This window comes from Macaca mulatta, chromosome 19 (assembly GCF_049350105.2).
Source record: "Macaca mulatta isolate MMU2019108-1 chromosome 19, T2T-MMU8v2.0, whole genome shotgun sequence".
NCBI classification, from domain to species: domain Eukaryota; kingdom Metazoa; phylum Chordata; class Mammalia; order Primates; family Cercopithecidae; genus Macaca; species Macaca mulatta.
Window position 1 is genome coordinate 58,894,426 of NC_133424.1, and position 13,954 is coordinate 58,908,379.

Genomic DNA, 13,954 nt, shown 5'->3' on the forward strand with positions numbered 1-13,954 from the left:
GTATGCCTCCTAGATGAAGACGAAATCCATGCATTAGGGAGTGAGGCCTGCTGGGGACAAAAGTCTGGCAGGCAGGGCCCGAGGAGGGTCGGGGCAGGAGAGGGTTTGCAGTCATCGGAAACGGGGCGGCCTGGAAAACCCTCACTGAGAAGGTGCCAAGTAAGCAAAGACCAGAAGGAGGTGAGGGGCCAGCAGATGCCTGGGGGAAGCGCATGACGGGAGATGCAGGAAGAGCCAGGTTAAAAGCCTCAAGTGGGTGTGATAATAGGGGGTTATTAATGTGTGACTACTGCCCCTCCCGTGCCAGGCTTGGTGCTGGCGTAGGGGAGGCAGTGGCGCCAAAGAAGGCCACCTGCCTTCATGGTGGTCGCTGTTGGGTTGGATTCCCACGTGCCTGGAGTTTAAAAGTGAGGCAGCCTGGAAATGAGCTTGCAGAGTTCGCTGGGGGACCTGGGGGAGGTTCCGCCGTGTAGACTTTCAGAGAGCTGGCCCGGGGGGGATCTGGATCCTGAACCCCGCCGATCTCGCAGCCAGCTCAGAGACAGGGGCGCCCTAAAACTCCTAGGGATATGACCAGCTGCTGGAGGGAGGGAGACGCCTGGGTTCCGGGGACAGAAAACGACACTCTCTACCCCCATCCGGTTCCCCAGACCCGGTTTCCACCGAGGCCCCGCCCTCCCCAGCGCTGTCTCCGCCCCTTGCATAGGAGGCCACATCTCCTACATCTAGATATGCAGAGAGCATGTCAACGCACAGGAGCTGCAGCGCCCCATTTAACCACCAAGAGGCGCTCCAGGGCCGCTAGTAAAAATCGTGCGGGAAGAGATGGCTGGAGGCCAGGAGTTCAAGACCGGCCTGAGCAAAATAGTGACCCACTCTCAACCCCCGCTCCCCGCCTCTCGTCTATACAACAATAAATACAAATAAATAAATAAAATAAACAAATATTAAATCGTGCTGGCGATGGTTTTTCCCGAGCACTGGAAGCGCCGAAGTTTTCCCTGGCCTTTCAATGCTAGACTGCAGAAAGCAGCAGGACAGCGGTTCTCAAAGTCAGGTCCTGGACCAGATGCGTCAACGTCTCCTGGGAACTAGATACACATTATCCGGCCCACCTGAGACCTACAGAACCCCTTTGGGCCGGGAGCCCAGAAAGCTGAGTTTTCAAAGGACCCCCCAGGCACCTGCGATACAGGACCAGCTTGAGAAACGCTCCGGAATCACAGTCTGAGACCCCAGCTGTGGGGTCTGATGGTCTCTAGGATCCCTAGGGTCGCGGTTGTCAGCCCCGGCTGCCCATTGCTGGGAATCACCTGGGAAGCTTTAGGGACTGTTGCTGCCCCAGCGGTGCTCTGCACCATCCCGAGATTCCAAGAGTGGCTCCTGTGTGCATGCTGGACAAGGGCTCTGGGCCATTCCAGGCACAGCCCGGGCGGGGACTGCTACCCTAGGGTTTCTGTCAAGGCCAGCATGTGCAGTGAATAACTGGCCGCCGCTGATATGTAGCAGGAATAAGACGAGATGATGTCTCCTAGGGTTGATTTGAGCACAAACACATCACACCCTTTTCAGTACCCTGAGCAATGCTGGAAGGAAAGCTCTGCTATGATCCCCCTTTCCCATGAGGACATGGAGGCACAGAGAGGTCAAGTAACCAGCCCAAGGTCACACAGCTTGCAAGGGGTGGTGCTGGGGCAGCCAGGCAGCCGAGCTCCAAATTTCTCTTCACCCAGTACCCAACCATTCCCTCTTCTCCTGTCACACCCTGTGGGCCTGGGAGGGGGACTCAGAAATCAGAAATCAGAAATCCTTCCACCCCCGTGTCTTTTGTTTGTTTGTTTGACAGAATCTCACTCTGTCGCCTAGGCTGGAGTGCAATGGTGCAATCTCGGCTCACTGCAACCTCCGCCTCCTGGGTTCAAGCAATTCTCATGCCTCAGCCTCCCAGGTAGCTGGGATTACAAGCACCTGCCACCACGCCCAGCTAATTTGTGTATTTTTAGTACAGACGGGTTTTCGCCATGTTGGCCAGGCTGGTCTCAAACTCCTGACCTCAAGTGATCTGCCCATCTCGACCCCTCAAAGTGCTGGGATTACAGGAGTGAGCCACTGTACCCAGCCCCTCCACCCCCATGTCTTAGAGTGGCATCCCTCCCCTCCATGTCTGTGTTCTGGAATCACCTGTGGCCTCTTATTTTCCTCTTTGGTGACAATGAGGAGCAGCTGGACTGGTCCAGATGAAGGTGGATTCAGAACCCAACCTCTGGTTTTTTGGGCTTCCTCTTGGAAACCTTTGTGCATTTGAAACCACACCCCGGAGGCATCAAGGGACTGACTGGCCCTGCAGACGCTGTTTCAAGGCGCCTGGGATGAAATCTAATACTGAACACCCTGTTCTGTCTCAGTTACTAGAGGGCTCCCCCCACCTCTGGGGCCTCCCCGAATGCTCGCGGTGGGGATGCTGGGAACAGTTCAGAAAACGTTGTGTTCATTCGAGGGGGAACAAATTTTGACTCAGTGGGGGACAGACTTGCCCAAAGCCTCAAGGCCACCCAGAAAGGCTAGGGTATGGCCCAGGGATGGCCGGGTATACAAATAAGACTCAGGAGGCATGAGAATCGCTTGAACCAGGAGGCAGAGGATACAGTGAACTGAGATCGTGCCACTGCACTCCAGCCCGGGTGATGGAGACTCTAAAACAAACAAACCCAGGGAGACGGTGTGAAACTGTTTTTTTGTTTGTTTGTTTTTGTTTTGTTTTGTTTTTTGAGTCAGGGTTTCACTCTTGTTGCCCAGGTTGGAGTGCAATAGCGCAATCTCAGCTCACCACGACCTCCGCCTCCCGGGTTCAGGCGATTCTCCTCCTACCTCAGCCCTGAGTAGCCGGGATTACAGGCATGCACCATCACGCCCAGCTAATTTTTTGTATTTTTAGAACGGACAGGGTTTCACCATGTTGGCCAGGCTGGTCTCGAACTCCCGACTTCAGGTGATCCACCCACCTCGGCCTCCCAAAATGCTGGGATTACAGGTGTGAGCCCCCGCGCCCGGGTGTGAGACTGTTTCTGCAAGCATCTGTCTGTGACTGACTGGCGTTTGAGTTTCTGTGTGGTAACATGTGAGTGTGCCCATGTGGCTGAGGGGATCAAAATGTCCAATGGCATCTAGCAGTGTGTGACGTGTCCTGAGTGAGTGAACACGTTGGCATTTGCAAGTACGGCAGTGTTTGCGTGAATGGGTCTGTGGGTGTGTGGGGGTTGCCTTCCCGGAGCAGTGGATCTGTGTGCCTCTGTGAGTACGTGTGTGTGCTACACGTGTGTGTCCGTGTCTGTGTCTATGTATGGGCAGGTTCATCATAATGTCTGTTGGTGAATGTGGTCTGCCAGTGGTGCCTGTGTGTGTACATGTGTCTGTGGTATGTGCTGTGCCTGCGTGCCTGGGTCCGACTGTGCATGTGTATGTGTGTACACACGTGTATGGCAGTGAGAGGGACTGGCCCAGTGTTGCTTGATGTCTGTGAAATCCACACAACTCCATGTTAAATCCATCTTGCCACTTGTTTGGGGTCCACACCGCTTTCCTTCTCATAGGCCCCCCCGCTGTTCCCCGGAGACAGCCCACAGCTCTGGGCGCTGCAGGGAGGAGGAGCAGAGAAACTCACTCTGAGTCTTCATTTCCTGCGTTCTGCTGTTTGCTCCTCCGGTCTCCAAATCCCTCCGAGCATCTGTCTCTGCTGTTCTTTTACCTTCTAGCTCCTTAGGCAGGCCAGGTCCCTGTGGTCACGTACCTCTGCCCTCTGAGGTGGGCAGCAGCAAAGGACAGCCTCCCTCTCCACCACCAACCAGAACCTTCCCACTCAGCCTCTCCGCCTCCCTGCACCTACAAAGCCTCCCCTCCAGGTGAGGTCCACAGCTTGTATTTTCCCCAGGGCCTCATTCTTGCCAGGCTGTGAGCCGTGGACTACACGGCCAAGTATCCACCACCATGCACAAAAGGGCTCTAGCAAGGCCATGCAGCACGCCAGGCAGCAAGCAGCACCAGCAGTAACCACTCCACTCAGAAAAGAGCTGGGGTGGGGCGCGGTGGCTCACTCCCATCATCCCAGTGCTCTCGGAAGCCGAGGCCAGAGGATCGCTTGATCCCAAGAGTGCAAGTGAGCCGTGATTGCAATACCGCACTCCAGCCTGGGTGACAGAGCCAGACACTGCCTTGAAAGAAAGAAAAGAGAGAGAGAGAAAGAGAAAGGAGAGAAAGAGAGAGAGACAGAAAGAAAGAAAAGAGAAAGAGAGAGAGAGAGGGAGAGAGGGAGGGAGGGAAGGAAGGAAGGAAGGAAGGAAGGAAGGAAGGAAGGAAGGAAGGAAGGAAGGAAGGAAGGAAGGAAGATTGGAATGAAGGGAGGAAGGGAGGTAGGGAGAAAGAAAGAGAAAGAGAAAGACAAAGGAAGGGAGGGAGGGAGGGAGGGAGCGGAGGGGAAGGAGGGGAAGGAGGGGAAGGAAGGGAGGGAGGGAGGAGCGTGGAAGAGAGAAAGACAAAAGGAGGGTGGTGGGATACAATTCTTTACTTTCCAGAGAAAAAAAGTAAGAAACTTAGGCCAGGCCTGCAACCAGTTAGGACGACAGACTGGCCCCTGGACCTCCATGAACTCCCTTTTCTCCTGCCCTCAGCAAGGCTCGAGTCTGGTCATTTGCTGTTTTTCACTGCTGGGGGTTGTGGGGACACAAGGCAATACAGAGAGAGGCCCCCAGCTTCCTCCCAACCTCCACAGGGCCTTAGCAACCCAATTTCTTCCCAATCATAGGAAGCAGTTGGCTGGGCGCAGTGGCTCATGCCTGTAATCCCAGCACTTTGGGAAGCCGAAGTGGGCGGATCAGTTGAGGTTAGGAGTTCAAGACAGGCTTGGCCAACATGGTGAAACCCCATCTCTACTAAAAATACAAAAATTAACCAGGTGTGGTGGCACACGCCTGTAGTCCCAGCTACTCGGGAGGCTGAGGGAGGAGAATCACTTGAACCCGGGAGGCGGAGGTTGCAATGAACCGAGATCGCGCCACCATACTCCAGCCTAGTGACAGAGACTCCATCTCAAAAAAAAAGAACCAGCAGCAGCAATTAATGCACAAGCAATTAATGCACAATACACACAGCCTTTTTTTTTTTTTTTTTTTTTTGAGACAGAGTCTCACTCTGTCACTAGGCTGGAGTGCAATGGTGCGATCTCGGCTCACCGCAACCTCCACCTTCCGGGTTCAAGAGATTCTCCTGCCTCAGCCTCCCGAGTAGCTGGGACTACAGGCGTGCACCACCAGGCCAGGCTAATTTTTGTATTTTTAGTAGAGACAGGGTTTCACCATGTTGGCCAGGATGGTCTTGATCTCTTGACCTTGTATCCACCCGCCTCGGCCTCCCTAAGTGCTGGGATTACAGGTGTGAGCCACCACGTCCGGCCAACCACAGCCCCTCTTTTAGGCCTTTTCTTATTGCAATGAGTTTTCAATGTGTCCAATGGCCGAATTGCCCAGATGTTTGGAAGCTTGATGCAAACAGAATTCAGAGCCACACAGGCACCGCTAGCAAATCCACATCTCTGATGCTGAGGGCCCCAGAATCTGTGTTTTGAACGCATTTTTCAGATGCTTTTACTGTACCTTACAACCAAGATCGGGAGAGGTATGCAAACCAAGGGCCCTGTCCCCTCCAAAGCAGCAGAGTCCAGGGGCATGAGGATGGCAAGCGAAGTGACAACATAAACACAGGTGTCTCCATCTTCAAGGATGGGAGTAGAACGGACAGGAAGGGCCGGGTCACCCCCAGAGCATTCGTCAGTTGCCAAGTCCAAAGCTAAGAAACCAGTTCATAAATGTTTTTTTATTTGCATGTTGGCTCAAGTCCTCTTTTTAAGTCCAAGGAGGCAGTCCACGTTAAGTGTGCAGGCAAAAAAGGGACAGGAAAAGCAGGCAATTTCTCCCCTGCCCTCCCGCTCTCCTTTTATCAAGCTGAGCACCTTGAGTTGCATTTGAGGAAATTAAAACTATAGGTGACAGAACCCCCTTGTATCGAATTCTTTCTTTACATTTTTTGGGTTGCTACAAGGAATCACTATATATATGTATATATGTATATATATATATATATTTTATCAGGTGGTACGTGTGGTGGCTCACACCTGTCATCCCAGCACTTTGGGAGGCCGAGGCAGGAGGATCACTTGAGGCCAGAAGTTTGAGGCTGCAGTGATCATGCCACTGCACTCCAGCCTGGGCAACAGAGTGAGACCCTGTCTCTAAAAAATTTTTTAAAAATCAACGCATGAGACAAAACTTTAACAAGAGAATAAAGAGGGTTGTAAGGTGGAGATGTGGGCAGCACTCCAACTCCACTTTCAAGTTCAGAGGCAGAAAGAGCAACTTTCTCTCCCACGCTTGTAGGGAGGGCCCGTGGGCTGTCTCTAGCCCTCACCTCACAGCTGGTCTTCTCGCTCTCCCTGTTCAGCTTCTGCTCTGGCCTCGGCCCTCAGCACCCTGAGGCTCCTGGCCTCGCCTGCCCTGGGGACTCTCTTGGGCAGGGTTGGCAACCGGGGAGTGTGCCAGAAGGCTCTCCGGGGCTTGCGAAACCACGAAAAGCGTCCAGGGGTCTGGAACCTCACTGTCTTGACCTGTTTCCGGGCCCTGGCTCCTGAAGCTGTTCCTGTGGCCCCTTGGGTAGCTGAGGCTTCAGCTTCCTGGATACCTGGGGCCCCTGCCGTCTGATTATGTGCAGCCTCTGCCCTTTGGCCAGCCCGGGCCTGTGCCCTCTGATTACCTGCACCCTGGACAGCTGGGGCCCTTTCCCTCTGGTCATGTATGGCCTCTTCCCTTCGAGGATCTGTAGCCTCTGACCCCTGGTCAGCTAGAGCCTCTTCCCTCAGGTTATCTGCACCCTGTGGCCTATGGTCAGCTGGGGCCTCTGCCCTCTGATTATCTGCAGCCTCTTCCCCATGGTTATCTGCAGCCTCTGCCCCCTGGTCAGCTGGGGCCCCTGCCCTCTGATTACCTGCAGCCTCTTCCCTCTGGTCAGCTATGGCCTCTTCCCTCTGATTATCTGCAGCCTCTTCCCTATGGTTATCTGCATCCTCTGCCCCCTGGTCAGCTGGGGCCCCTGCCCTCTGATTACCTGCAGCCTCTTCCTCCTGGTCAGCTATGGCCTCTTCCCTCTGATTATCTGCAGCCTCTTCCCCCTGATCAGCCTCGATGTCTGCCCCCCGACCTGTGGGCGCTGTCTGCTCCTTCCTGCGGCGCCTAAACGAGGCCCAGTTGATCTTGGGCCTCCATCGCCTAGGGGAGGCCTGCGGGGCACAGACATCTCCCACATTTTCCACAGGATCCCCGGGATCCCCCGGGCTGGTGCCGGAGGATACCCCTGCGCTCTCCACTGGGATGGAGGCCAGCCGGGCCTCGCCCACCCCGGGGCCCGCCCTCGGCGCCCAACCCTTCACCCTCCGCTTCAGCTTCCCCCAGGACACCTGGCTGACATACTCCCGCCACCTGTCCGCCTTGGACAGCTGAGGCCCCAGGTTGTCCTCAAACATGGGCACTGGCAGGTTGACGCGGCGGCGGGCAGGCGGCGCGGGGGGCTGCTTCTCCTGTCGCCGGAGAAATGCCTCCACCAGTTCCTCATCATCCTCGCTCTCCACGTCGCTTCCCAGGAACTTGCTGCCCAGGTAGCTGACGGGCATTTTGCGCACCTTCTTGCCCCGCCGCGGGCCCTGGCGGCTCTTGTCTCTGGAGGTCTCGAAGTCGCTGAACTCGCTGTCGCTGGCGTTGCTGCTGTCATACGTGCCCACGACCAGCCGGGGCGTAGGAGTCACCATCTGCTGCACTCTCCTCCTCACTCGGGGCTCCTTGGGCTTTTTGGGGGGCTGGGGCGGGTGCGGGGTGCTCTTCTCGATGATGCGGGCCACGTCCTCCAGGGTGCGGCCCTGTTCTTCCAGGAACTGGGTCAGCCGCTCCCGAAATTCTGCTTCCTTGGTGGCAGGCTTAGAGATGACTCTCCAGACGCCCCCGGCCAGCCTGACCTCCCGGGGGATGAGCAAATAGTCGACGTCCTCCCCGATCTGCAGCATCCCCACCGTGGAGTCCTCCTCCTTGCGGAACACCTTGCCGATCTTCTTAAATGTTCCCACGGGTTTTAGGGCTTCCACGAGGACGTCCAAATCCACATCTTTGCAGACATCGGGGACGCTCCAAAGAATGAGGCAGTCGGGGGACGGGAGGAAGCCCCAGGGGAACCAGCCCCCCACGTGGCTTTTCTCGAGAGTCTTTAAGATCTCCAGGGTGATATCTGGGGTGAGGGAGCAAAGAGCCCCAACAAACTACTGTAGCCCTTAGTCTTGAGGGAGGGACTGGATGGGGGGAGTCCCAGCAACGCTGACCGCAGAGTCTCACCTCCCCAGCCAGGGACGAGTCAACGCCTCCAATCTCTTCTCCTGCAACAAGTCCAGTCTTGACCAAGTCCGGCTCCTCCACCAAGGACTTGGGAGAATCAATTTCCAGGATGCCTACGTGAGCCGGAGGCGAGGTCAGTCCCAAGGTTCAAGGCCCACTCCAAGCTGGAAACGTGGTGTCCCAGCTCCAAGTTGGGGCGCGCGGGCTGCCAGCGATTCTTCCTGCCCCAGGCCCCTGGGACGCGGTTGGAACTTGGGAGAGGACTTCGCAGACAAAGACGGTCCAGTCGAGGCTATTCAATATGGCGGAGGCGCTGAGAGGCCTCAGCCCGGCCCCCCAGTAGGGTCCCCCGCCCCCAGGCAGGCCACCACCCAGCTCCAGGCTGACCTTGACGCGCCGCAGCCTGCCAGCCCGCGCGCTTAGGGCTCTGCACGGTGGAGCGCACCAGCAGGAAGTTCCTCCTTGCCCTCCGCCAGAATGAGGCCCACCTTCCCCCGTCTCATCTTACACTCCCAGACTCTGGAAGACTGACAGGGGGGCTGTCCACTCCCTTCGGGGCAGCCTCCTTCCCCTCCCCCACAGGGGTGTGGCCGCGCCTGGGGCCTAGCTGGGCCCATTGCTTCCCAGCGAAGCGGCGGTGGCCCACGTCAGCACCTTTGCTGAAAGGCAGCGGTTCCCAAACCTGCCATCCGAAATGTACAAGTTTCCAGCCAAGTCCTGGAGGTGGGTGTGCCAGTGGATTCTACCTTTTGAGAGCCACTGGCACCATAGATTAGCATTTTAAATTCACGCGACTATCCGTACCCGTACACCCAGACGCGTGGGTAGAGAAATGGGTACCGGGATCTTATTGCAACAGTCCCCCTGTGACGCTTGGCAGGAGGTCAGGGCTCTACATATTTTTGAGTGGATGAATAAACCTGAATGTTCATAGCCAGGCGCGGTGGCTCATGCCTGTAATCCCAGCACTTTGGGAGGCCTAGGCGGGTGGAACACTTGGAGGCCAGGAGTTCGAGACCAGCCTGGCCAACATGGTGAAACCCTCGTCTCTACAAAAAATACAAAAATTAGCCGGGTGTGGTGGTGTGCGTGTGTAGTCCCAGCTACACGGGAGGCTGAGGCAGGAGAATGGCATGAACCCGGGAGGTGGAGGTTGCAGAGATGGCGCCACTGCACTCCAGCCTGGGCAACAGAGGGAGACTCTGTCTCAAAAAAACAAAAACAAAACAAACAAACAAACAAAAAAAGCCAAAAAACAAAACCAAAAAAACCCCACAAATAAACAACAACAAAAAAGCCTAAAAGTTCATGAGTAGATACTGCCTCTATTTTATGGTAGTATCTTACAGTGAAATATTTTGCAACTTTGAAAAAAGAATGAGATGGCTAAGGATAGGCACGGTTTATGAGGCGCTTCCTGTGTAGTAGGCACCATTCCCAGTGCTTTCTATGAATGAACTCAGGAAATCCTTGCTATAGCAGGAGACTGGTAGCATGAGTACAACTCCCATTAGACAGCTGAAGAAACTGATGCCCAAGGACATAAAACCACTCTTTCAAGGTCACAGCCAGGGGGAGTGGTTGAGTTTGGATTTGAATCCAGAATAGTCTGCCTTTTGTGCCCACCAAAGAGTCAAGATGGCTGGGCATGGTGGCTCACGCCTGTAATCCCAGCACTTTGGGAGGCCAAGGCAGGCGGATTCCGAGGTCAGGAGATCAAGACCATCCTGGCTACCGTGGTGAAACCCCGTCTCTACTAAAAATACAAAAAAATTAGCCAGGTGTGGTGGTATGTGCCTGTAGTCCCAGCTACTCTGGAAGCTGAGGCAGGAGAATCTCTTGAACCCGGGAGGCCGAGGTTGCAGTGAGCCGAGATCGCACTACTGCACTCCAGCCTGGGCAACAGAGCGAGACTCCATGTAAAAAACAAACAAACAAACAAAAAAAAAACACACACACACACACACAGTCAAGATGTGGACCAATGCTAGTAAGCTCGGTTCTTGAGACGCGAGTCTACCGAAGCTCCCGGCAGTAGAGAGGCGAGTCTGCTGAAGCTCCCGTCGGAATAAAGCCAAATCCTTCCTTAACCCGGTGTTTGAGGGGTTTTGTCGGAAGCTCCTCCTGCTACAGTACTTGCGACTAGGATTGGTCCACATCTTTGGAACCAGGCATCAAGAGATATGCTGAATAGGCCTCCTTGTTAGGAATTCTGAGAGGTAGGTACATGGTAATAAGGCCAGTGCCATCAATCATCTTTTTACAGATGGGGAAACTGAGGCCGGTCTGAAGTTGCACAGCTCCGAGTGGTGGATCTAATATTAGAACCAGATCTTGGGCACTAGCATAAACAGTAGCAGACGCTAAAGACACAGCTAATCTCATTCTCCTAAATGCGTTGAACCATTTAACCCCTTAACAGCCATAATACTTGCAGGCTGTCTTGCCTGGATGTGTACAAATCCCCCTGACTGGGCTCCCTGCCTCCCCATCACTGCTTGCAATCCAGGCCCCACCCAGAAGCTGGGGGCATCTTTTAAAAACTTAGGTCCCATCTGTCTCTACTCTTTTGAAAATTCTCCATCTCAGGCTGGGCGCCATGGCTCACGCCTTTAATCCCAGCAGTTTGGGAGGCTGAGGCCGGTGGATCACCTGAGGTCAGGAGTTTGAGACCAGCCTGGCCAACATGGCAAAACTCCATCTCTACTAAAAAAATTTAAAAATGCCGGGCACGGTGGCTCACGCCTGTAATCCCAGCATTTTGGGAAGCTGAGGCGGGTGGATCACGTGAGGTCAGGAGTTCGAGACCAGCCTGGCCAACATGGTTAAACCCCGCCTCTACTAACAATACAAAATTAGCCTGGCATGGTGGCGCATGCCTGTAATCCCAGCTACTCGGGAGGCTCAGGCAGGAGAATCGCTTGAACCTGGGAGGCAGAGGTTGTAGTGAGCTGACACTGTGCCATTGCACTCAAGCCTGGGCAACAAGAGAGAAACTCCGTCTCAAAAACCAAACAAAAAACAAAACAAAACGAAACAAACAAAATACAAAAATTAGCCGGGCGTGGTGGCACCTGCCTGTAATCCCAGCTGGGGAGGCTGAAGAACGAGAATTGGTTGAACCCAGTAGGCGGAGGTTGCAGTGAGACAAGATCGCGCCACTGCACTCCAAGCTTGAGACAGAGCAAGACTCCGTCTCAAATAAGTAAATACATAAATAATAAATAAATAAATAAACGTTATCTTATTTAACTCGTAAAGGAGCCAGGCAAATTTTTAAAGAGGGAACGGAGGAAAAAGAGACGGGCGAGAGGGTAAGAAAAGATACGTGGGGCTTAGGGGAAGTTAAGGTCTCAGCGAGCGGCCTGTTCAGAATTACTGGCTTATTCAGGTTGTTTTTCTCTTGCAGAGCCAGGTCGTTGGGCTTCGCTAGATTTTTCTCCTCTTTCTCCCTGGCTGGGTCCCAGCCGCCGCGCTCAGCCCCCGGGCCTCCCACGGCCCCGCCCCTCCCCTCCCCTCCCTCTTGCAGTTTGTGGCCTCCGCAGTCCGGCGGTCTCCATGGCAACCATGGGACGCGCTCCTCCGAGCGGGTCAAAGCTAAGCGGGTGGGATGGAAGCGGAGGCGGAGGCTGCAGGGAGATGGTGGGGGTGGGGACCCCACGGAGGACGGCAGGAGCCCCTCTTTTCTGCCTCTGGTGCCTCCCTTAGGCCTCGTCCCCAAAGCCAGCTTCCCTGAAAAGCTGTTTGTAGAAACCAAAAAATGAAAAATCCTAAGGACACCTAGGTTTCAGGAATGCTGGTTAAAGAATCGCCAGTGCCTTCCAAGTGGTGACCTCTCAGATGAGACGTTTGGGTTTTGTAGTCATAAAAGGGCTTTCGTTTTGTTTGTTTTTCTTTTTTTTTTTTTTATTTGGTGGGGGAGCAGGGAGAGACGCAAGGAGGATAATCTTAGACATGAAAATCCCAAATGTTCCACATTTTTGTAAAAATTGTCAACCCCCTGCCGGGGGCGGTGACTCACACCTGTAATCCCAGCACTTTGGGAGGCCAAGGCAGGAGGATCGCTTGAGCCCAGGAATTGGAGACCAGCCTGGCCAACATAGCGAGACTCCGATCTCTACAAAAAATTTAAAAATTAGCCGGATATGCCTGTAGTCCCAGCTACTCCGGAGGCTGAGACAGGAGAATGGCATGAACCTAGGAGGCGGAGCTTGCAGTGAGCTGAGATCGCGCCACTGCACTCCAGCCTAGGCGAGGAGCAAGCCTCCATCTCAAAAAGAAAAGAAAAAAAAAATAGCCGGATATGATGTTGTGCGCCTGTGGTCCGAGCTACTCGGGAGACTGAGGTGGGCCTGTCACTTGAGCCGGGGAGGTCAGGGCTGCAGGGAGCGGAGATCGCCCATCTGCAGGCCAGCCTGGGCAACAGAGCGAGACTCCCTTTCAAAAAAAAAAAAAAAATTGCCAGATCCTGAGCGGTTCAGCTGTGGGTTTTTTTTAATTGCACAGATCTCTGGCAGGTGAGACCCTTCTCCAGTCATCACAGAATAAAAGAATAAAAACGAGAATTGTAGCCTCACTTTTGCATTTATTTAAAAGAAATGGAAAATTGGAAAAAAAATGGGGAAGAGAAAACACGGCTGAAATCCCTCTACCCAGCTACATTTTGTTGCCATTAAAAAAAAAAAGAGACACACAGGCCAGGGGCGGTGGCTCAAGCTTGTAATCCAAGCACTTTGGGAGGCCTAGGCAGGCAATCGCCTGAAGTCAAGAATTCGAGACAAGCCTGGCCAACATGATGAAACCCGCCATCTCTACTAAATGTACAAAAATTAGCTGGGCACGATGGCGGGCGCCCCTAATGTCAGCTACTAGGGAGGCTGACGCAGGAGAATCGCTTGAACCAGGGAGGCACAGGTTGCGGTGAGCTGAGATAGTGCCACTGTACTCCAGCTTGGGCAACAGAGTAAGACCCTGTCTCAAAAAAAAAAAAAAAAAAAGGGGAGATACACGGTCAGAAAAAGCAAAAGTTACAGAAAGGTAAATTTTTTTCAAAAGTGAATTCTTCTCCCCACCCCCCACCTTCCAGCCTCACCCCAAAAAGTAACCGGTTAAACATCTCTGTATTTTTCCAGAGAAAAAAATGCTTGCATTAGTGTATGTGTTAATGTAATTTAATTTATTTTTTTGAGATGGAGTTTCACTCTTGTTGCTTAGGCTGGAGTGCAATGGCGTGATCTCCGGCTCACCGCAACCTCCGCCTCCCAGGTTCAAGTGATTCTCCTGCCTCAGCCTCCAGAGCAGCTGGGATTAGAGGCCACCCCACCTAGCTAATTTTGTATTTTTGGTAGAGACAGGATTTCTCCATGTTGGTCAGGGTGGTCTCGAACTCCCAACCTCAGGTGATCCACCTGCCTTGGCCTCCCAAAGTGTTGGGATTACAGGTGTGAGCCACTGCACCCTGCTTTTTGTTTGTTTTTATGTTAATTTTAGAATTTACCTCACAGAGATTTATTTTCCCCATCATCCTAAATTGT

The 13,954-nt window shown here is 53.8% G+C and overlaps 1 protein-coding gene across 3 annotated transcripts; it reads right to left on the reverse strand.

Moving 5' to 3' along the window:
- Positions 1 to 943: 943 nt before the first annotated feature.
- On the reverse strand, positions 944 to 8,851 carry CCDC8 (coiled-coil domain containing 8). Of its 3 annotated transcripts, none has more exons than XM_077980642.1 (2): positions 6,274 to 8,234; positions 944 to 1,855 (listed from the first exon to the last, which is right to left on the reverse strand). In XM_077980642.1, exon 1 carries the CDS (start codon positions 8,096 to 8,098, stop codon positions 6,458 to 6,460), a length of 1,641 nt encoding a protein of 546 aa, XP_077836768.1. In that variant the 5' UTR covers positions 8,099 to 8,234; the 3' UTR covers positions 944 to 1,855; positions 6,274 to 6,457. The 3 variants fall into 3 exon arrangements, with proteins under 3 accessions (XP_077836768.1, XP_077836770.1, XP_077836769.1); XM_077980644.1 differs by lacking the exon at positions 944 to 1,855 and adding an exon at positions 4,539 to 4,784 and having other exon boundaries at positions 6,274 to 8,342; XM_077980643.1 differs by lacking the exon at positions 944 to 1,855 and having other exon boundaries at positions 5,847 to 7,036; positions 7,085 to 8,851.
- Positions 8,852 to 13,954: the final 5,103 nt, after the last annotated feature.